Source organism: Emydura macquarii, unplaced genomic scaffold, assembly GCF_026122565.2.
Source record: "Emydura macquarii macquarii isolate MOO-44397 ecotype Brisbane River unplaced genomic scaffold, CSIRO-AGI_Emac_v2 contig_1253, whole genome shotgun sequence".
Classification (NCBI taxonomy): Eukaryota; Metazoa; Chordata; order Testudines; family Chelidae; genus Emydura; species Emydura macquarii.
This window is the reverse complement of record NW_027131390.1, coordinates 26,045,403-26,067,313: the sequence shown is the minus strand read 5'-3', so window position 1 is coordinate 26,067,313 and position 21,911 is coordinate 26,045,403. Positions and strand designations below refer to the sequence as shown.

At 36.5% G+C, this 21,911-nt stretch overlaps 2 protein-coding genes across 3 annotated transcripts in view; one reads left to right on the top strand and one right to left on the bottom strand.

Annotated features, from left to right (window-relative positions):
• The window catches only part of POF1B (POF1B actin binding protein), a 40,212-nt gene that overhangs the window by 12,918 nt on the left and 5,383 nt on the right, over positions 1–21,911 (top strand). The window contains exons 2-10 of the mRNA XM_067548384.1: positions 863–964; positions 4,600–4,800; positions 14,395–14,525; positions 15,471–15,498; positions 16,541–16,615; positions 18,691–18,783; positions 19,837–19,950; positions 20,991–21,143; positions 21,356–21,466. Of these exons, the coding sequence (XP_067404485.1) occupies positions 863–964; positions 4,600–4,800; positions 14,395–14,525; positions 15,471–15,498; positions 16,541–16,615; positions 18,691–18,783; positions 19,837–19,950; positions 20,991–21,143; positions 21,356–21,466 (1,008 nt within the window). The remainder of the gene's footprint in view (positions 1–862; positions 965–4,599; positions 4,801–14,394; positions 14,526–15,470; positions 15,499–16,540; positions 16,616–18,690; positions 18,784–19,836; positions 19,951–20,990; positions 21,144–21,355; positions 21,467–21,911) is intronic.
• Positions 13,514–21,911, bottom strand: part of ZNF711 (zinc finger protein 711) — a 67,581-nt gene continuing 59,183 nt past the window's right edge. For both annotated transcript variants that reach the window (XR_010919729.1, XR_010919726.1), the window contains one exon: positions 13,514–16,609. The gene's annotated coding sequence lies outside the window, so the exon portion shown is untranslated. The remainder of the gene's footprint in view (positions 16,610–21,911) is intronic.

Below are 21,911 nucleotides of genomic sequence, written 5' to 3'. Positions count from 1 at the left end.
GATTAATGCTTGCATCTAACAAGACCACCAAAAGGAAACAAAATCAGACTTACTTCTGCTGGGGCAATGCTATATTTCTCTTCCTTCATCTTACTTATATATCTGTGCTCTGCTCTGGTCTACTCTAAACAATTGTTGTCTTCTTAACACATGTGTTTTGGTCAGTCTCTCTCCTGCAGAGTTGATTTAGTACTTTAGAATCTCCCTGCGATTGCACAGTTTATCAATAATAATGAGCCCAATCTTGTATACTTCTAAGGGCTTGATCCAAAGCTCACTGAAGTGAGGGGGACTCTTTTCTTGACTGGAAACAAAATCAACCCCATTGATTCAAATGATAGATTCCAAGGCCAGAAGAGACCACTGTGATCATCTCGCCTGTCCTCCTGTATAACACAGGCCATGGAATTTTCCCAAAATAATTCCTAGAGCAGATCTTTTAGGAAAATATCCAATTTTGATTTTAAAATTGTCAGTGCTGGAGAATCCACCACAACCCTTGGTAAATTGTTCTAATGGTTAATTACTTTCACTGTTTAAAAAGTTATGCCTTGTTTCCTCCAGTATATTTTTTTTCTAGCTTCGGCTTCCAGCCATTGGATCATGTTATGCCTTTCTATGGTAGATTGCAGAGCCCATTATTTGTTCCCCATGTAAAATTAACATGACCGTTTACTGTCTCAACTACTTCTTCCACGTACACAGCACCCTATCATGCCAAGATGTGTTGCTATTGTCCTTTCATTTGAAAAAAAAAAAAAAAGTTTAAAATTAAAAATAGCACTAATTCAAAGTAGGCTAAATATATGGGTATATCCACAAGATTGTATATTAACACTTTAAAAATGTTTCACAATTACAGGAGCCATTGTCTCCATTCCTGAGAGCGGAGAGTTACTGCCCAGGGAATAATGTTATCTATGAAAAGACAATAAGAAGATATGAGTTGCTAAATCCTGAACAGGTAAATCATTTTTAAAATATATTCATCTGTTGTGCAAGAAAACAAACACTTTTCTATGATGGTCTCAAGATTTTGCTTTGCTTGGAAATTAAAGCAACTCTGATGTAGAATTGTTTTAGTACACGTTAGGGCCAAGTCCCTTTTTGAAATCAGTGGAATTTCTTTGATGAGTAAGATGAACAGGATTTGAAACATCTATTGGACAAGCTCACAATGGCCTATGCTCAGCTTGATGGCATTTCTATCTTTGTCTGTATGTAACACACTAACTTTCAAATCTGGTCACATCTGGTCAATTCCAAAATTTCAGGGAATGTTGTGGCCAGAACCCTGTTCATTTTGGAGAAAATCAAAAGGGGGGAAATGGGGTACACATGGAGCCCCTGCTTTCTGTTTAGCAGACCCCCAGTTTCAAGCGCCCCTGCAGATGTCTATAGATCAAACAGCTGGCTGATGGCACTCATTAATGCCTTCCAGCATAACAATACTCGAGTAGAGTTAACATGTTGACCCTGAATAACTTATCTCCCAGAAAAAATAATAATGGGGAATTGGGGTGTGCACACAAAACCCCTAATGGGGGGATACACAGGGAGTCCTTATCATGTGGGGGTAGAATGAGGGAACCTGGAATGGAGGGAGTGGGGGGCACATAGAACTCCTGACATTGGGGAGGTAATGGAAATGAGGGCTAAACAGAGCCCTTGTCAAGGGGGGAATGGAGGGCATGGGGGAAAGTGAGAATAGAGAGGCACACAGCAACTGGCATGGAGGGGAGAATGGGGCCCCTGATATGGGAGGGGGAAAGGAATGGAGTGAGCACTCAGAACCCCTGGCAGAGAGGACTTTGAGGGGAATTGCGGGGAGTCCGTGAAATAGAGGGAGATGACAGAGTGGCATGAGGAGCTTATGGCTGGGAAGGAGCAATGCAAGGGAGCCCCTGGAGTGTGCAGTAACCTTGGCCTTACAGAAACTACTAAGTGTAAATAACCTGTTAGTTATGCTTTTCCCCCCAAAATTTCCTTTTAAAATGAAGCTGAGAGTTGCTGTGCCTCTTTATTTGTTAGTGTTATAATTTTGAGCCTGATTGTGGAACCCTTACTCTCATTGATAAGTACATTCTCATGGGGGTTATCCCACTGACTTCTAAAAATAACGCCAAATAGCATGAATTTGTTTTCCTATTTACCCAGGCTTTTAGAAAAACAAGACTGTATAAGGAAAAGTATTGTTTGGAATCTTACTCTGTTTCTGGCTAATTACATTCTAATGGTGCTGACTGAAAATTTGTAACTGAAAAATTTCATCACCAAAAATGGGGTTTGGTCAAAAACTTATTTTTCATTGAAAAATGTAATTTTTGATTACATTTAATTTTTCATCAGAAAAATTTGAAATGAGATGCCAATTTCAAATTGTATGTTTGTTTTGTTTTTTCAAAAACTGAAAAAAAATAGTGAAATTTTGGATTTTTGTTTTCTCCCTCCTTTTTCTGCCACTGAATGCAGTAGAGAATACACTATGTATAAAGGGTCTCTTCCCCCTGCATAACTTTTCCAAAGCTGGAGAAGGTTTGAGTGGAAAAGGGGGAGGGAATGTCTGGACATTTTTTATTTTTTTCTTAAACTCATGGTTTAAAAGGAAAACTAGAAAAAAGGAGGTAAAAGGGAGGAAATCAAACTGGAAATTTTTCAAAAAAAATATTTTATAAAAAAATTTCACAAATTCAGACATTCCATTTTCAGTACTAAGAAACAAAAACAAACTCTAGAATCTTAGACTGATGCTTTTTAAAATGCATTATATGTGGAAATACTTAAAAAAAAAAATTTAGACTTGCAGGATTAAGAACCCAAGTCAGCAAAATCTGAAACATACTGACTTCAATAGGATTTAAGTATATTCTGCAGTGCTTTGTTGAGTCATGGCCTAAACTAGCTTCTAGATTACTGACAATTTCCTTGTCATTCATATACTTGATACATTTTTTAAAAGCTGCATTTTTCCTGCATTATAAAAACATAAATGATGTGGTATGATGTAGTTTGCATAATGTATGAAAAATGTTGCAATGTCACTATGCATTGTTCACTGTGAAAATCAAAAACTTGAAAGGGAAACTTACAAAGCAAATGCACTGAATCATCTCCAAGGTTAATTCAGTTCCAAATTAAGTTCAGTTCCAATTACTAAACTGTACTGCAGTAAAAAAGTCAAGAAATATAAAATTTTAAACTTCATCTCTTTTCCTAACTTCTGTGTTTCTTACTATAACAGGATATGTTCAAAGGAACATATGTTAGAATAGTAATAGAATCTAAATATAAATAAGTGGAAGTACCATTTCATGAAATGGTATGTTAAGAATGCCAACTTTGTAATATTTATGTCACATAAAATCTAAAAATGTATTGCAAATCTCAGGGAAAAAACCTTTTGTGTGACAGAGCCCTTGATTTTCAAGGGACCATTAATTCAAGGTGAAGGGACCTGTTAACCTTGAATAGTCCCTTGAAATATGTGTTAACGTCTTATGCTAAACAGTCTGTTCCACCTTGTATTTAGCAGTGACATTCTGAGGTCTGGCCTATACTACAGAGTTAGGTTGACACAAAGCAACTTACATCAACCTAGGCATGGAAGTGTGTACGACCTAAATTTCGCTCCCGCCAACATAACTGTCTAGCTACGCTGATTTAACTGCCTGTATGAGAGTTGTAGAGTCAAGGTTGATGTAGTTAGGTCAACATGTCAGAGTAGGCACTTGCTTATGTTGACTATACTGTCAGTGTGGGGCAATCGATACAAGTGCTCCCAGTCAGAACACAAACTGCCAACACAAGGAGCAAAGTGCAGACAAGCACAAGTGATGTAATTACTGTGATGACTGTATGGCAACATAAGTTAGGTGGACTTAATTTTATAGTGTAGACTTGGCCTGGGTTAGTTTCCCAGAACGGGATAAGAACTCTGTGTAATCTCGAAAGTTTGTCTCTCTCACCAGCAGAGGTTGGTCCAATAAAAGGTACTATCTCACTTACCTTCAGTATTGCTAACCCAAAATGTTCAAAAATTGAGTCAGGATCACCAAAAATCATGAGTGCCTTTAAAATCATGATATTATGTAAAAATAATAGATTTGATGTTCTTTTTATTTGTCTTCTGCTTTTTGAGCCTTTAAGGTGCACTGGTGTCACCTTTTGAAGCTTTCTTCATAGCCACGAGGGCTAGAAACTCTTTTCTTTAAGAATGAAGGTTGAAATAATCACATATCCACTTGACTCCAGGAGCTGGGTCTTTAAGAGGAACAATAATTATCATGAGACCCTCATGACAAAATCATGAGAGTTGGCGACACTGTCTCAAATATCCTGGAACCAATATGGCTACAACAACATTCACATTTAGTAAATCACAACATTAAAACGGTGTTTGAACAAACAACTGTTTAAAAAAAAATGAGGTATAATGTGGCACTTTCAACAATATAATTAAAATATTTGCATAGCTGGTCAACATAAACTACTATTTGAGTTTTCCCATGTAAGAATGCATTTTATTTATTTATATAGAGGCTTTGTAGTAGGTAGAGAGGTTCTATAATAATCTTGAATTTCCTTCGTATTTTTTTAAAGGAGAAACAATACCAGTTTTCCCACCAGTCCAACCAATCCCAGGTTAGCCAGCAATGCCAGCAGTCTGAACAGCCCCAAGTCATCCCGCAATGCCATGAAACACAAACTTGCAGTCCCTGTGAAATAAGCTCAATCTCTGTAAGTGATGGTGGAAGAGGAATGAACACGGTGAGGAGGGTAACAATCAACGGCTGTGAACCAGTAAGAATTATTCCTGTTTAATATTTTACTTTTCAAAGTATATTATTATTTTATTGTATACAATGCACAGCACTTTACTGAGAAATTAAATTAAAGGTCCCTGCCTTGGGAGCTTACAGTCTAATTATATAGTGTCAGGTTTATGTTCTACATATCCTTTTTGAAAATGCTCAGAATAAATTAGATTAAGAACCAGAATGTATATGTATAGATGCTACGGCTGAAATCTCAACTTTCACATTTTCTTGTACTGTCGGCGCAGTAGGTGAAATGTTTCATTAAGACTGTCTAGAACTGGCAATGTGCTGGCCTAGAAAGGGTCCTTCTGTAACATTATTTTCTATATATAATTTCTAGAGGCCCAAATGGAACAAATTTTTTGGTTGGTATCTGAGCAAGAGAGCAGCTTTTAAAATCTATCCGCTTTATAATCATGTCACTTGCAGATGGAGATGAGAATTTTAAATGCATACTTTCCTCAGTATGCAGATTATGGCTTTTGAAGGCCTATTTTTTCAATTTTGAGTTGAGTAGCTTGTGTAATTTACATCGACTTCATAAATTCTCTTCTGTACGCCGTCTCCACTACGCTGCGCCGACGCAAAATGCGTACCCGTCGACACAGCACTACGCTTTTTTTCAAGGTGGTTTTATTGAATTGACTTCTGGATCCATTGAGCGGGTCTTCACTTCCGCTCAATCGATCCAGATACATCGATCTGATGGCAGCAAATTTGCTACCATCAGTGAAGATATACCCTGTGTGGGCCCATTGCACTTGCAAAACCTCATTTTGGCATATGCAAATAGATAGTTACCATAGGAACACAATCATTATGAAGCAGCTGAAAATTTGATCCTTGCATATAGTATTATGCCTAAAATGGAAAAGATTAGAACATGTATCCTGCCTCAGTAGGCAAATCCTTCTTTTTATTCAGGAATAAGGTAGGTAGATTGACTTGGTTCTGCACATCTGGTAAGAATTTATTACATTTTTTTCTCATCAGTGAGACTGAATGCTCTTGCTCATCCTCTCCTACAGAGAGACCAATCTTCTTCCTGTGAGAGACTTACTTTTCATTTTTAACTATAACTTTAACTTAATTTTTTTAACATTACTTTCCACATGCTGTTCAGAACAGCCATACTGAGTCAGACCAATGGTCCACCTAGCCCAGTACCTGTCTCTGACAGTGGCTAGTGCCAGATGCTTCAGAAGGAATTAATAGAACAGGGCAACTTGGAGAGATCCATCTCCTGTTGTCCAGTTCCAGCTAGCTACCAGTTGGAGGGTTAGGGACACCTGGAGCATGAGGCTGCATCCCTGACATTCCTGGCTAATAGCCACTGATGGATGTACCCTCCATGAACTTCCCTAATTCTTTATTTGAACCTAGTTATATGTTTGGCCTTCGCCGGCAACGAGTTCCACAGATTGACTGTGCATTGTGCAAAAAACTTCCTTGTGTTAATTTCATTGGTTGACTCTTAATTTTTTTTGTGTTATGTGAAGAGGTAAATCACACTTCCTCATTCACTGTCTCCATACCATTCATGACTTCATAGGCCTCTATCATATCCTCCCTTAGTCATCTCTATTCTAAGCTTGAACACTCCTAGTCTTTTTAATCTTTAAGTTGTTCCATCCCCCCAATCATGTTTGTTGCCCTTCTCTGTACATTTTCCGATTCTAATATATCTTTTTTGAGATGAGGTGACTAGAACTACATGCAGTATTGAAGGTGTGTGCATGAACCATGAATTTATATATTGGTATTATGATATTTTCTGTTTCATTATCTATTCTTTTCCTTATGGTTCCTAACATTCACTCAGCTTTTAGACTAACACCCATGTTTATCCATCAGTATATCACACTCTGATCTTAGCCAATCAAATGGTTAAACTGTTTAACTGTAGCTAGTCTCAGCAGTACTCAATTTCACCTAAGGAGGCCTTTTTTTGGCTGTTAACAATATATATTAACTTGGCACTACTCCAGCTAATGTGTCTTGCCAAGTTAGTCATTCCAGCACAGATTTCTCTGACTGTAACAATATCTTCCTTGAAATTAACATTTCTACATTAATACTAATGTTGCATCCACTGCTACTAGTGAAATTTTGATTGGGAAAGTGCAAAGGAAGAAGACCCCCTATTATGCTTGCTTACTTTTCCTGTGGTTTTTTTCTACCCCTTCTTGAAATTCTGCACTGGTGTACCTTTTCTCCTGCTTCATTTCAAAACACTTCATAAATTTATCCTATTTCTCCTCCATTGCGTCATGCTTCCTCACTGTGCTTCCCTTGGGACTGTTCTTGGTCCCTTTCCTCTGCCAAGTTCATACTTTTTTCCGTATCATTTGGAAAAGCCTCTCCACATGTCAGATGTCCTCTCTTTCTTTCTTCACAAAACTCTACAATATGCATCTGTTCCATGAAGAATAAGCGGGGCAGAGTTAAATGGCTATGGAACCTTGACTCTAAATTTTTAGACTTTCACCCATTTAATTTTTTAACATGATTCTAAGAAAGTTATTTTGTTCATTATATATATTTCACACTTTAAATCAGTCTTAAATCACTTTACTCCCAAACAAATGTCGTTAAGTACTGTATACTACTGCTTACCTCTCTAGTTTGTAAATTGGATCTTTTTGATCTATTAATTGATCATTCTTCTGTTGCATCTGAAGTGTCTCAAAGTTTGACTAGTTGGTTTATTGTTTTGGGGTTTTATCCAGTCATGCAAACCACTAAAATCAGTATTTTATCCCAAGGAATAAACTAATTCATCTTCAACTTCTGAAGCAGAAGTCCTCCACAAAGGAAGCATATTTAGTACTCTATCAGGATTACTTTCTATCTGCACTTACCAATAAATCGGGGGTTTTCAAACTGGGGGTTGGGACCCCTCAAGGGATGTGAGGTTATTTTGGGGGTGGAGGGGTTGCAAGCTGTCAACTCCTGCACATGTCATGGCTGCGACTGCCAGCCCTGTCCACGGCTGGCAGCCAGAGCCCTTCAGAGCTGGATGGCTGGAGAACAGTTGCAGCGCAGAAGTAAGGGTGGCATGGCATGGGGGTGGTGGTTATCACTCATTTGGGGCGGGGGGTCATCACAGCTTGACATATTTTCAAAGGGGTACCCAGAAAAAAAAAGTTTGAGAACCCTTGGAATAAATTAAGTGAAAGTTCAAATATACTGAATTAATTATTTAGTAGCAAAAATAACCACTTAATAATAATTACCGCTTACTCTGTGAAACATGCTCTTCCAACATAATTAAGGAGTTAATGTTGAGGAACGCCTAGAATGTATTATTTTAGCATTGTGTGTATAGAACTCCCTTTTTGAGTAATAGCTCAAATTGCCCAGAAGTTATTTTGAGCCTCCTGCAAAATTTTAATCCCTTAAGAGCTTCTACTGGATGATATATGTAATAGTTCCTGTCCCCAAAAACATGCCATCTAAAAACATTTGAAGCTACAATAAAACAAAACACTAAAGAACTGGGAGTGGTCTTTATAGCTGGAATATATATATATTTTTTTAATGGTCTTTTTTTAAATTAAGATATAGAACTCACTTTGACAGTATTTGTTTTGTTCCTTCCAGGATGTACTAAAGGAGTTTCAATCTTTTAAAATTAAATATACTGGGGTGTACACTATTATATTCTGCAACTTAGTTGACATATTCATATAATAATTAATTTTGAAAAATTACTTTGTATCTCTTTAAAATGCCAACAGTCTTAACAGAGATCATATTCTGTTTACTCTTGAGTTTGCATAACGTACTATATAATACATCCGAACAAAGAGTAGCAATGAAACAATTTTTGACATGTCTGTGTTTCATACACTCTCTCAGAAATATCTGGAATTATTTCCCCAAGATATAGTAATATGATGTAAACAAAATGCTCCAAAGAGATGAGCCTTCTATTCATAGATAGGAATGTTGCTTTTAAGTATGATAATAGTAGTTTTATTATATATTTAAATTTTAGTTTTCTTTAAAGTTTCAGGACTCAATTATTTCTATTTTTGTTAAATTTTAGAATGTTACCTTGTGTTTTTGACACAAACCAGGATCAAATCACAAACTTAGCTGTTGTTTAGACCTGAATGTTAGCTCCTGGGATATATTTCCATGTTTCTGTTTTAAATAAGAATATCACGTATACATTGACACAACATGAAATGTATATAATTCTACACTTCAAACTTCCATTGAAGTTAATGGAACTACTTGCATGAGTTAAGACCAGCAGGATTTGACTCAGAGCTTGTAAAAGTATGTAACTCTGTGTGTGTGTCTATTTAAAAAAAATTTCTCTTGCTGAGCAATTGTGGTCCTGATTATGAAACCTTTATTCATATTAGTAATTCTATTGAGGACAATGTCAGGACTCAGTTGAGTAAGAGCTGCAGGATTGGGTCCTGAACTTCTATTCATCTTACAGGACTGGACTCTTTGTGCATTCAAGATACTTTGCTTAATACCTCAGTAATTCTTAAATAAGAATAAGACCCAGAGCTATGGTTGAACAATTGCTCAACATCTTTCTATTGCGGCAGATTCTAATGTTCTGTCTGTGGTCCTGTTGTCCCCGCCCTCCCCGATCACACCTTTTTCTTCATAGGACAGAGACAGGTCTTTTTTCAAACAGGTAATCCTGAGAGATTAAAGATAACAGATCTTCTAAATTTGGTTATAAAATCAAAATGAACCAACAACACTATTTTTAAATAGAGAGCATTTGTTAAGATAGGATGGAATTATTTACTACTTGTTTTATATATAAAGTGGATTTGGTTCTGGATTTTTGCTCATAGAGCAAACTATACTTATACACACATAATAAAGCAGAAGTTATATTTCTTCATCCTACCCACTAAACAAATGCAGTGGATATCTCCCTTCACCATTACTATTTAACTTATTGTTAGAAACTTTGACTGTAACGAATAGACAAAATACACTGTACAGTATATTAATTTTGTTATAATACACAGAAATGCAGATATCTCAGGGCATGAATCACGGACTAGACATTTTATGGTGCCCTTTTAGTTATTAATATTCCTTGACACATTATCAGAATGATGTAAAAATATTAAAATGTACTTTTCTCCAGTAACTAAACGTCAGTTAATAGTTGTGCATCATGTTGCTGATGTAGAGTACTGTGTAACTTTTATTATTGTATAAAACTGAGATGGCAAAACAGAAGAAAGTTTTTTGTTTCACCAAAATTTCTGAAACATTTGTGTTCCCATCTTTACTCATTTGGCAAACGATGGCAGCAGCTGAGAAGGGAGTATCTACCTACTCCGTTTACCAGTTCTGCCAGACAGCAGTCAAGAAAAATGGCGCCTCTGTTTGGCAAAAGCAGAAAGCTACAACCAAATTAACAAATGCAGACATCCAATAGGAAAAATACATTACATTTTATTCATTTATGGCAAAACCCTTATCTCATTAAAGTTAGTGGCAAAGCACCAGTTAATTTTACCAGAATTTGGCCCTTGCAGCGCTACCATAATACCAGAGTAATTGAGCAAGGTTTATGAAGAAAACATAGCAACACAAAATAGTAATCAGAGAAAAATCAGAAAAGGCCAGTATAAACACAATCCCAGCCTCTGTCTGTCTTCCCCAAACTCTATTTTTGACCCCAGGGCAGATCATATCTTCAGTGTCTGGGTAGGGATGGCGGTGGCGGTAGAGGGGGAGGTGCATGCTACTTAGGTCCCAGAGCCACTCTCAGGGGAATGAATTTATCCAATCTGCATGTGAAGAATTGAGTAAAGTTTGCAAGTTTTATATTCCATAGTGCAATTTAGTATCACACTTAGTTTCTCAGTGGCTACACCTAATCCCTCAAAAACACGGGTGAGTCAGTTTTGTGGGATTTGCATATGAGGATCACAACTCAGAATGGAGCCCTAAATATAAGTACCAAAAAGTCAGGTCATACAGAATCCATGTTTAACCTCATTTTCTTTCAGGACTGTCAAAAGTTACTTTTAATAGTTAATTTTCAATCATGAGAGTAATTTAAATTTGCAGTACAAGTTTTGTAATAAATCCAGATTTTTCTTAATTAAATTGACTTACTCTCAATACAAATTTTAAAATACATTTTGTTGTGGTCATAATCTTCCTTTTGCTGTAAAATGTCATCCATCACAGTATGTGTTGGTGGCATCAGGAATGAATCACAATATGCGTTTTGCTTGAAGCAGATACATTCCACATAAGCCGCAGAAGTGGAAAGCATTCATCTCACAAGCTGCCACAATGGAAGAGTGCACAAAGATATGATGAGACTAGGTTCCAATAATTCATCTATGATATGCAGTGCTCTGTGACTAGTGCCTGAGGCTTCAAAGAGGCATATTTGCATCATGGGAAAATGCAAAGTTTGAGGTAGTCATGTTCCCCAAACCTGCATTGCTGTTAATATGGAAGGGTGGAGATGGGAGCATTACTTAAGTGATTCACATTTTGCTATCATTTGCAAATTCTGTCTTAAGAAAATGACTAACTATGTTGCAAATAAGAACATAAGAATGGCCATACTGGGTCAGACTAATGGTCCACCTAGCCCATTATCCTGTCTTCCAGTGGCCAATTTCTGATACTGCAGAGGGAAGGAATAGAACAGGGGAATTTTTCGACTGATCCATTCCGTTGTCCAGTCAAAGCTTCTGGCAGTCAGAGGCAAGGGACCCCTTGAGCGTGGGGTTTGCATCCCTGAATATCTTGGTTAATTGTCATTGATGGGCCTAGCCTCTAATCCCACTTAAATTTTTGGCCTTCACAACTTCCCTGATAATAAATTCCACAGATTGACTGTGCATTGTGTGACGTACTTCCTTACATTTTGTTTTAAACCTGCTGCCTATAAATTTCATTGGGTGGCCCTCTGGTTCGTTTATTGTGTGAAAAACACTTCCTTATTCACTTTCTCCAAACCACGCATGATTTTTATAGACCTCTGTCATATCCTCCCCTTAATTGTCTTTTCTAAACTGAACAATCCCAGTCTTTTTAATCTCTCCTCATATGAAAGCTGTTCCAGATCTTTAATCACTTATGTTGCCCTCTCTTCACTTTTTCCAATTCTAATGCATCTTTTTTGAGAAATGACCAGAACTATATGCAGTATTCAAAGTGTGGGTGGATTTAGTGGCATTATGGTATTTTCTATCGTATTACCTATCCTGTTCATAAAATTCTGTTACCTTTTTTGACTGCTGCACGCTGAGAAGATGTTTACAGAGAACTATCTATAATGACCTCTCGAGTGATAACAGCTAATTTTGACCCCATCATTTTGTATGGGTAGTTGGGATTATATTTTCCAATCTGCATTACTTGCATTTATCAACACTGAATTTCATCTGCCATTTTGTTGCCCAGGTTTGTTCGATTCCCTTTGTAACTCTTGGCAGTCAGCTTCAACTTAACTATATTGAGTAATTTTGTAACATCTGCAAACTTTGCCACTTCACTGTTTATAATTTTTTCGAGGTCATTTATGAATATGTTGAATAGTGCTGGGCCCAGTACACATCCTTCGGGAGTCCCGCTATTTATCTCTCTCCATTGTGAAAACTGATTATTCATTCCTACCCTTTGTTGTCTGTCCTTTTTAACCAGTTACTGATCCATTTGAGGACCTTCCCTCTTATCACATAATTGCTTACCTTGCTTAAGGGCTTTTGGTGAGGGACCTTGTCAAAGGCTTTCTGAAAAATCCAAGTACAATAGATCCATTGTCCACATTTGTTGACCCTCTCAAAGAATTATAATAGATTAGTGAGGCATGATTTCCATTTACAAAAGCTTTATTGACTCTTCCCCAACATATCATGTTCATCTATGTGTCTGATAATTCTGTTCTTTATCATAGTTTATTTTCAGCCAGTTTGCCTAGTATTGAAGTTAGGATTGCCAGGATCTCTGCTAAGACTTTTTTAAAAATCAGCATTACATTAGCCTATTCTCCAGTCATCTGGTACAGAAGCTGGTTTAAATGATAGGTTACACACCACAGTTAGTAGATCTGCAGTTTCACATTTTAGTTCCTTCAGAACTCTTGGGTAAATACCATCTGGTCCTCATGACTTAATTTATCAATTTGCTCCTCCCTTGACACTTCAGTCTGGGACAGTTCCTCAGATTTGTCACCAAAAAGAATGTGGGAATCTCCTTTGCAGTGAAGATAGATTCAGAGAATTCATTTAGTTTCTCCACAATGGCTTTAATGCTACTTTAGGACTTTGATCATCCAGAAGCCTCACTGATTGTTTGGCAGGCTTCCTGCTTCTGTACCATCACTGGCAAGTCTCAGGGACTTTTATTGCAATATTATACATCTTGTTCAAGATAATCATTTCATTGATGCAGCGTAAGTATTAAATTGTCAGATTTTTGTGTGCTTTTTGAGCTTTGCTTAACAGAGAGAGCTGAAATGAGAAGAGCTGACTTGCCTTTTTCTTTTGGTGGTTAGTTGAGTTCTAGTAGTGATCCAATAGAGATGTTACCTTTTTTTTATATTTTTTTAAGAGAAGAGAACTAACATTCAGCAATTTTTAACTCAGATGTCACTTTTAAAGACACTAAAAATGTCACACATGGTCAGTATATTTTAATTCATTTTATTGTAAACAGAAAGAAGAGCAATAGTCCTTGTTTGAATGGCCTCCAGGGCTTCTTAGTTGTGACACAAGACATTTTATTACATTCTGAGCCACTGAATTCCAAGTGAAGGAAGTGAGGATGGTGACTCCCTATGTTCTGAATCTCCTTCACTGATTTCATTTTAAATGTCCACTTTAAACTGATTTTAACATTATTTTTATTTGTTAAAATTAATTTGAATGATTACATATTAATAGTTGTATCCTGTGATGATACTCAATCTTGAGTATAGTCGGAATTAGCACTTCAACAAGAACAGATGAGTGGCTCAGGCAACTTCAAGGTGGGGTGGGGAGAAGCTACAGATTATATAAGAGCAGGGACCAAGAGAAAGATGTGTGTGTGACACAGATAAAGCAGGGGAGGGAGACAAACTTAAAAGGTAGAAGTTTATTCTGGTGACTCCTTTTTCCACCTAGAATTATACAGGAAATGAAACACAGTTCAGGTAATCTTTGCTTCTTAATCTAAAACTTTGGAGTTAGTTTCCTGTCCACAGCCACTTAACTCCCACTCCTCCAGATCCTCCCTCTTCCCTTTCAATGTGCTGTGCTTTCACTATAGAGTTAAATAAGAGCATGCCAATTGTAATCAGTGAAATAAGAACCTCTTTTGGAAAAAGTTAGATAAAATATTTTTTATACCACATTAAGGTTAATATTTATGTGTAGTAAAAAGAAATCTCTGAGATTGATGGCAATTACATTTGTGCTTAGGTTGGCATAGTTTAATGATAGCTGAGCATTCCATAATGAATCCCAATCCCACCACTCTCCAGTTGCGTCTCTGGGTTACACTCCCTTATTGTCACCTTAAAAAAACAAACAAAAAAGTCTTTCTTGTTAATGTTGATAACCTTTTCTCCCTTCAGGTGCACAGTCTTCAGGAATCTAATGACCAGCTGGACTCCAGATATTTTGGAGAGCTACTTGCTGAAGTGAACCGCAAAAGTAGTGACCTGTACAGCTGTTTACTGCAGCATGTGGAAAAGCTAGGAAGAAGGTATCGTAGACCCTCCATCTCATTGAAGTGTTTTCGGAATCTATGTCATGGTTAGAGAAAGCCGTGCTATTTATTTGAGCTGCGTTCTGCAGCCAACTAAAGTTCATAGTGTGGCACGCAGTAACTTAACTTCTTGAGTGTCTCAAGATGTCAGAAGTCATAAGCCATGCTATTTGATTAAGAAGCAAATGTACAGAGTTAAACAACTACATACCTCCCTTGTCAAGATAATTTAGACTGCACACAGTGCATGCTGCACATATTGCAATGAACATACTGCATGCTGTGACTTTTTGCTTAAAGACACAATTACATTACTATAATCAACCTGAAGATGTACAGGAAACTACCCTGATGCCAGTAATTAATTGGGCGCTCTGGATTCACAGTCAGGCTATGTGCACCATAATAATGCACAGTATCTATACACAAATGATTATTAAGCTGCTTTCTACATGTATTATAAACCACTTTTGAAAGAATTGGATACTGAATCTTCTCAGGCTGCAGCTATCTTCAAAACAAATTACAAGTTTTTCTAAATTTCCTCATTCTTCTCCTCCCCGCCATTCCTTTTCTTGGACTCATTGAGCCATATTTGCCTCCAGTTAAGGCTATGAAGGTTCACCAGGAGTGGATTTGGCCCAGTCTGTAGAAAATAAGATTTTAACAATTCTGAGGAATTAACTCATCAAGGTACTGGTTTAAAGCTTTGTCAATGCTTAAAGCAATTGTAATGGCTCTGATATTGCTTGTCACCTCAAAAGGAAAATAAGGGGTCATTTGGGCTGAAGATAACCCTTCTTTGTTCTGATTCTTGAATTAAAAATGATGGACACCAAAAGTTTGCCCTATATTTCTTCTCGTGATTGGGTAGTTTTTTTCATTCCGCTTTAAAAATCAGCAAGAGGCACTCTTAATCTGTCACTTTTGTGTATTTTACAGGACACAGGACATTGAATCTACAAGTCAAGTAAGCACTGGAGCAATCCAATCCAAATGGTCACTAATATTTGTTGGTAATAACAATGGGGCAGAGACTCATCTTTGAACTCCATGAAATTATGCCAATTTACCTCAGCTGAGGAGCTAGCCCAATCTTTAATATGAGGAGGACAATCTTTGGTAGTTGTGCATTCCTAGTTAATAGTAGGATTTCTAAATATATAGCAATATGGTTTTATATAAACACGTACCTTTAAATAATTTGCAATAACTTTATTTGGCAGCTTGTGAGGAGCGAACATTAATACTTTTTTCCTGCTTTTTTTGCCTGTAAAACTGGCAAATTAAGTAAAAATCTGGATAAGATGTGCTTCGCTTAGAAAACTTCTCTAGTGTAACTAGATAAACATATAGCACTTTCACCCTCCCATAAATGCAGCAACTGTTTTTAATATCACTGCACAGCCTTTCTCCACAGGAAGTAAAGTATAATATTGTCTCCAAGAGAAACTTAAAGGGAATTTAAAGTGACAAATGCAAAAAGACAGCTTGGTCAATCTCTTAACTACTGTGATACTGTTGGAATTTGGCCAAGTGGATCACAGGCAGAAATTTTGTACTGACTTGGGGGAAAGAGTGCCACTTACTGAATCATGTACAGCATATCCTGCAGCATGTAGTATTCTAATCTCCATCGATTTACTGTGATGTGATTTGATCAGATCACAAGCTAGTGTAGCTGCAATTCAGTGTAACTTTTATTTCTCCAGAATAGGAGGATAATTAAGTGTCAGACTTTTTTGCTTATTCATCAGCCAAAAATAAATATGCTTCAAACTAATGTATCTCCATTTAAGTTAGCTTTATATACAGTGCAAGATATAAATTTCAGATGTTTTCTGGATATAACTTGATCTGTGTGCAGATCATTTCTCAGGTTTTCATCTTTCTCATGTTTTCCAAGAAATGGAGTGTAATTAATGAAGAGATCACATTTGATATTCAGGAAGAATTCTTATTCAAGATGTCAAAGCCAACAAATTGGTTTGTTTTTCTCTCTTCTTTATTAGGTAGAAGACATTGAAGGTTTGATTCCCAAAGGACTGTCAGAGTTGACAAAGCAGCAAATTCGCTATCTCCTGCAGGTATGCAAATAAAAAAAAAATCGCTTACAAATCTACAAAAAATACAGTTAATTTGAGGCAGTTAGTGTTTGAAGCACAGATGCCTTACACATTTTTATTCTATCTAATGTAACTCCTATAAACATCTAATCATTTTTTAGAATCCTCTTAAGGGCTTGGCCTTGTATTGTGGCAGTCATTTCCACAGACTAATTACTTTTCTACACAATGCACATTTCCTTTTATCAGTTTTAAATCTGTTGCCTCAGTTTCATTGGAAGCCTCCTTGTCTTAGGAGGATGGATTAAATAGGAACACCTGATTTACCTTCTCTATAACTTTCCTTATTTGGCTACACTTAAGTGATGAGTAGATACTTTATTAAATTGTTAATTGGTATAGTTCAGCAGATCTTACTGATTGCTTATCATGTCTTGTAGCCACCTATAACATCAACGGATGACCATCTAACACTTACTGCTCAGTTCTGTAATATACTTATGACATCGATTAATAACTTCATACTTTACAAACCATTTATAAGTGGAATCTTAATATAAAGTGCACCCATTATTCTGTATACCTCTATCATGTTCTGTTTTAGTAATCTCCTCTAATAGTCCCAGTCTCTCCTTTTGTCACTCATCTTTGGACCCCTTTAGCCAGATATTTTTGGCTATGCAGTGATCAGAAAAGAACACCAGGTTCCAAATGAAGTCATACTATCTTTACATAATGGCATTATAATATTCTGAGTGTTTTTTTCCCCATCCCCATGTTTTAGTAGTATGCTTTTCTGGCCACTGCTGTGAAATGTGCTGAGTTAAAACGAACTCCACGGGCATTGCTTAGGAATTGTAGTATAAATGTTATGTTTGAAGCCCCTTTGTAGTAATAGCTAGATAGCTATTGTGTGCTCATGGATGCTGCTACAAAATACTATTTTGATACTTGTACTCAAAATAACAGCCCATCCTGATTTTTATTTTACACAAAGGTATTTAATGCTATTAATTTTAACTGAAACAATCTTGTGTGTCACAAAACATTTTTGTTAATTTGAGCTAAGGAGAGATGTTGGGAATCCTGTGAAAGAAACTTTCAAAAGTGCTGTGTATGAATAATAATAATAAAAATAAATATAATAAAAAATAAAAATAAATAAATAAAAACAGGGTCAACTATCTATTTTGATCCAGACATAAAAAAACAGATTACAATCTTTACTATAGAAGTGGCAAGCCTTTGTTGATAATCACAAGAGTCACTGATCATACCAGTAACTAGAACTGTTTTTGTATTCTTTTAAAGGAAAACAACTCGACTCCTCACCGTAACTTTAAACCAGACTTGTTGCACCATGAGACACTGCAATAACATATCATTTTAGTACGAACAGGCCCCGAGCCACTTGAGTGTATTAATAATGAAAAAAGACCACCAACATGGCATTACTAAACACTACTGTGTCTCTTCTTTACATGTAGCTAACTCCTTTTTAATGTTTTGCTTTTCCCCGTAAAAGGGAGGAGCTGGTATTTTTATCTAATGGGTTTTGTCTTTGGAGTGAAAGTTTGGTTTGGCAGACCTCCAAGATGATGAATCACTGCTGTATGCTTTCCCAAGATTGGTGGCTTTCTTTTTTTTGTAATTGCTCTAATTCTAAATGCGCTAGACTCACCATGTAGCTCAAAATCTGAAATATTAACATATACATTGTTATTTCTCCCTTCCCACTGTTCTTCTCTGTTTCTTTTATTCCTTCTTAGTTGGAATGTTTTGTCCTGTATTATTTTGTGTAACTTAACTGACAGTGTTGTTTTTCTTGAATGAAAAAACCACACCCTTGTAGACCTGGATTCAGATTTCAATGTATGAGTACATGAGCAGCTCTTACAGTTCTGTTTTGAGAATTAGTTAGCTGCAGAGTAAATGTAATTTCCAAATTTGCAATTATCTAACACATCACTAAACAGGTTTCAGACAAACCCCATAGTGTTAAACTAGAAGACAATCAGTTTTACTATTTTTGTTTGGTTATTGTCAAAGGTTATATCCCACAAAAAAGCTGAAACCAATCCTTTTCTTCTTCCTAGATGAGAGTGACATCAGATAAATCACTGCGACTTGTACTTTCTACTTTTGGTGGTTTGCGTGAGGAGCTTTGCCATCTACAAGATGACTTAGGGGTAGGTCCATTGTAAAATTTAATTTCCATTGCCTCATCTCTTTGGTTGATTGATTTTTTTAAGGCCAGAAGAGACCATTATGATCATCTAGTCTGACCTCCTGCATAACACAGACCTTGGTTTGTTGCATTAACACTGTTTATTTGAAGAATTTGCAAGAAATCAGCTTTAGTCATAAAAAAAAAATTTAGACTAGACCAGTATTGTGTCCCAGCAGCAAACTCCCTGCAGTTACCACTACTGCATGATGACTTTCCCTTAATAATTAGCTGTATAGGTAATTGCCTGTTTTGATGAAGGAACTCAGATACTAGGATGATGTGCATGGCATAAGACAAGACAGCAAAATAATAAACTATATATGTTGTGGAGGAATTATATCTACCCTTGATGGTGCTTAACTTGACCAAATGTAAAATTATAAAACACAGAAATACAAAAATAGAACCCAAAGTATTCTGTTGAACAGAACCAGACAGGGGATATAGCATTCTCAGGTGCTGGCCAGAGACTATGGTATGAGCTCCCTAAGGAACAATGGACCATCGTAAATCTCACCACACACTATGTGCAAGGCCCATTTCTTTGACCTTGCCTTCTCTAACCTAAACATAAGAGTGTGTGCGTGCGTGTGTATATAAATTGTAATTAAAAACCAAAACACTCCACAGCACACAATCCCCCGAGGGAAGGATGTGAGAATAAACGAGTGACAGATGTTCGTCATGTTGTTTAATGCACTACTACCATGATGAACATGATATAAGAATCTATGCAGAAAATAATGTAACTACAGACACTTTGGGCTTAGTGTGCAATACTGTAACAGAGCAAAGGAATCGGGAAGTGTTTAAAGTATATCCAACAAAACTGATTTAGAATTAAGTATACATCTTGGGGTCTTGTTTCATTATATATTTAGTTTGACTTCATGATGAGCTGATAAATTGTCATTTTAATTCATCTATTTCTTTTTAAAAATAAGGGGATCCTTTCTTTATTTCTACCGAAAAATTATAGTAGCTGTTCATAACAAGTACTTTTGTTTCATAGAAATTGGAAACTGACAAGATGTTACTAGAGAAAGACCTGGCTTTTAAAGAATCTCAGGTGAAGGAGTATGAAACACTGTTGGCATCTGTGAGAGAGAATAATCGCCAGCAGCAGGTAAATTCATAGGAACAAAATTAGTGTTATGCAAGGATTAATACTGAGCTCTATGAACAACTTTCACAAATCTATTCTTAATATAGAGCTTCCAACAAAAAGGAGATAAGTTAGAGATCAGTGTTCTCTATAACATGTTGTTCTGAACAACTTTATGCTATTCCTGGAGATGTTCAGGCATCTAACACAGAGGGTTCTGGTGAGGAAAATAAAGGGCCCTATTTTCATTTATACTAAAGCCTCATGTGCCGGTTTCCCAGTGTAATGGAGTCTTAATTTGGATGCAAATTATTTTTTCTACTTTAATTTTTTAAAAATATATTTGTGTGTTTTAAAAAAATTGTATCTGTCAGTTGCAAGTGAATGACACCTGGAAATATGTTCTGTGTAGGATATGGTAACTGCCACAAATATCATAATTCATGGCCACGTTTGTAATAAGCAGTAAGTGGTCTGTTACTAATCTGTTTAAAAAAAAATTCATGAATACTCCATGTATAATTGAAGTTGTTGTCCATGTTTGAAAAGCCTATTAAGAATTTAGCTCACTGTCAAATAAACAAATTAACATTCTGGGGGTAAGGAATGTTCTTCAAATCTCTAGTTTTGGACTTTCTCTCTTGAAAAATCCAGTGCTAAGTTTCATAGCTTCTTTTAGCGTGAATTTGGCCTACCTCCTAGAATGTCCAACCTCTTTCCACACATGCTTACGCAATGAAAAGTAAATACCAAACATATTTCGTGTTTGAGTACACAGCCAACACTGGATACAGTTTATACACTAATGGCCTGACCCAGAAAAGTGCTGACTGCCTTTAATTCCCAATGATTTAATGAAAGTTGAATATATGCAGCATCTCCCAACATCAGGCCCTCCAACTGAGACAAATCAGCTATGAATAAAGTTTTGTAGGACAGTAAGTTTAAAAAATGGTTCCCTGTAAGTAATTGTATAGCCAAAACTGAGCTTTGCTCAAAAGACAAAAATTGAGACTACCACATTGGCCTATATCTAAAAAAATTTTGTGCTGCTTTCATAGCAAGAACTCAGAGACAGTGCTGCAAAATGTCGTTCATTGGAAGAACAGATCCTCTCTCTCCGGTTCACTGAGGGAGAGAAGGAGTGTCGATTAAAAGAACTGGAGTACTGCAAGCGTGCTTTGGAACAAGAGATCCAGAACCTGAGAATGCAGGTAATGGGCTTTTTATTTTCCTGTCAATCTTTTTTCACTCAAATCCAGCTGCACTAGATTCAGAATTCAAAATGGGGGGGAAGGGGAGGTGGACATTTAAAGATGATATTAATAAAGAGCAAACTGGTTTCTCATCAGCTGATACATACTTTAACACAGTTATAAAGATATAAACTGTATAATAATTAGTGTTATAATTTTGTTTTGCATAGACCTGTTCTAATCCAATGCAACGAACTACCACAGACGAGCTCTCTAGCCGTTACGTGGAGATGATTAACAATTTGAGAGAGGATAAAGATAGAGAGATCCACAATCTTAGGGTATGTTGGTTATCTTATAACGTGTATTCATGATCATATACGGACTTCTGAGCAAAGTATGGATTATAGGAAAGTAGTGGGTTTTATTTTCAAAAATGGAAAAAGCTTATACCAACCAAATGTACTTCAGGTATTTTGTGGTTTGAAATTAGAATAGTAGTCTCTCTGTTTTGTATCCATTGAAATCCTTGCTGCCTTGTTTACACTGTGTTTGGATTATAACTAAAAATTTACTCTACAGAGGCAGCTTTTACAGAATCTTTTGACTCCAAAATTGGGTTGGCAGTTTTACTACATATTAGAGACTTAGGAGTTGAGCATAAACAGAAGTTTCACGTGTTTTGGAGGGGCAAAAAATAACAAATCCTGATTTAATTTGTGCCTATAAAACCTCTGTCATGCCAAGGGTGTACTTTTTTTTGTTTGGTATCAGTAGGTTTCTGAA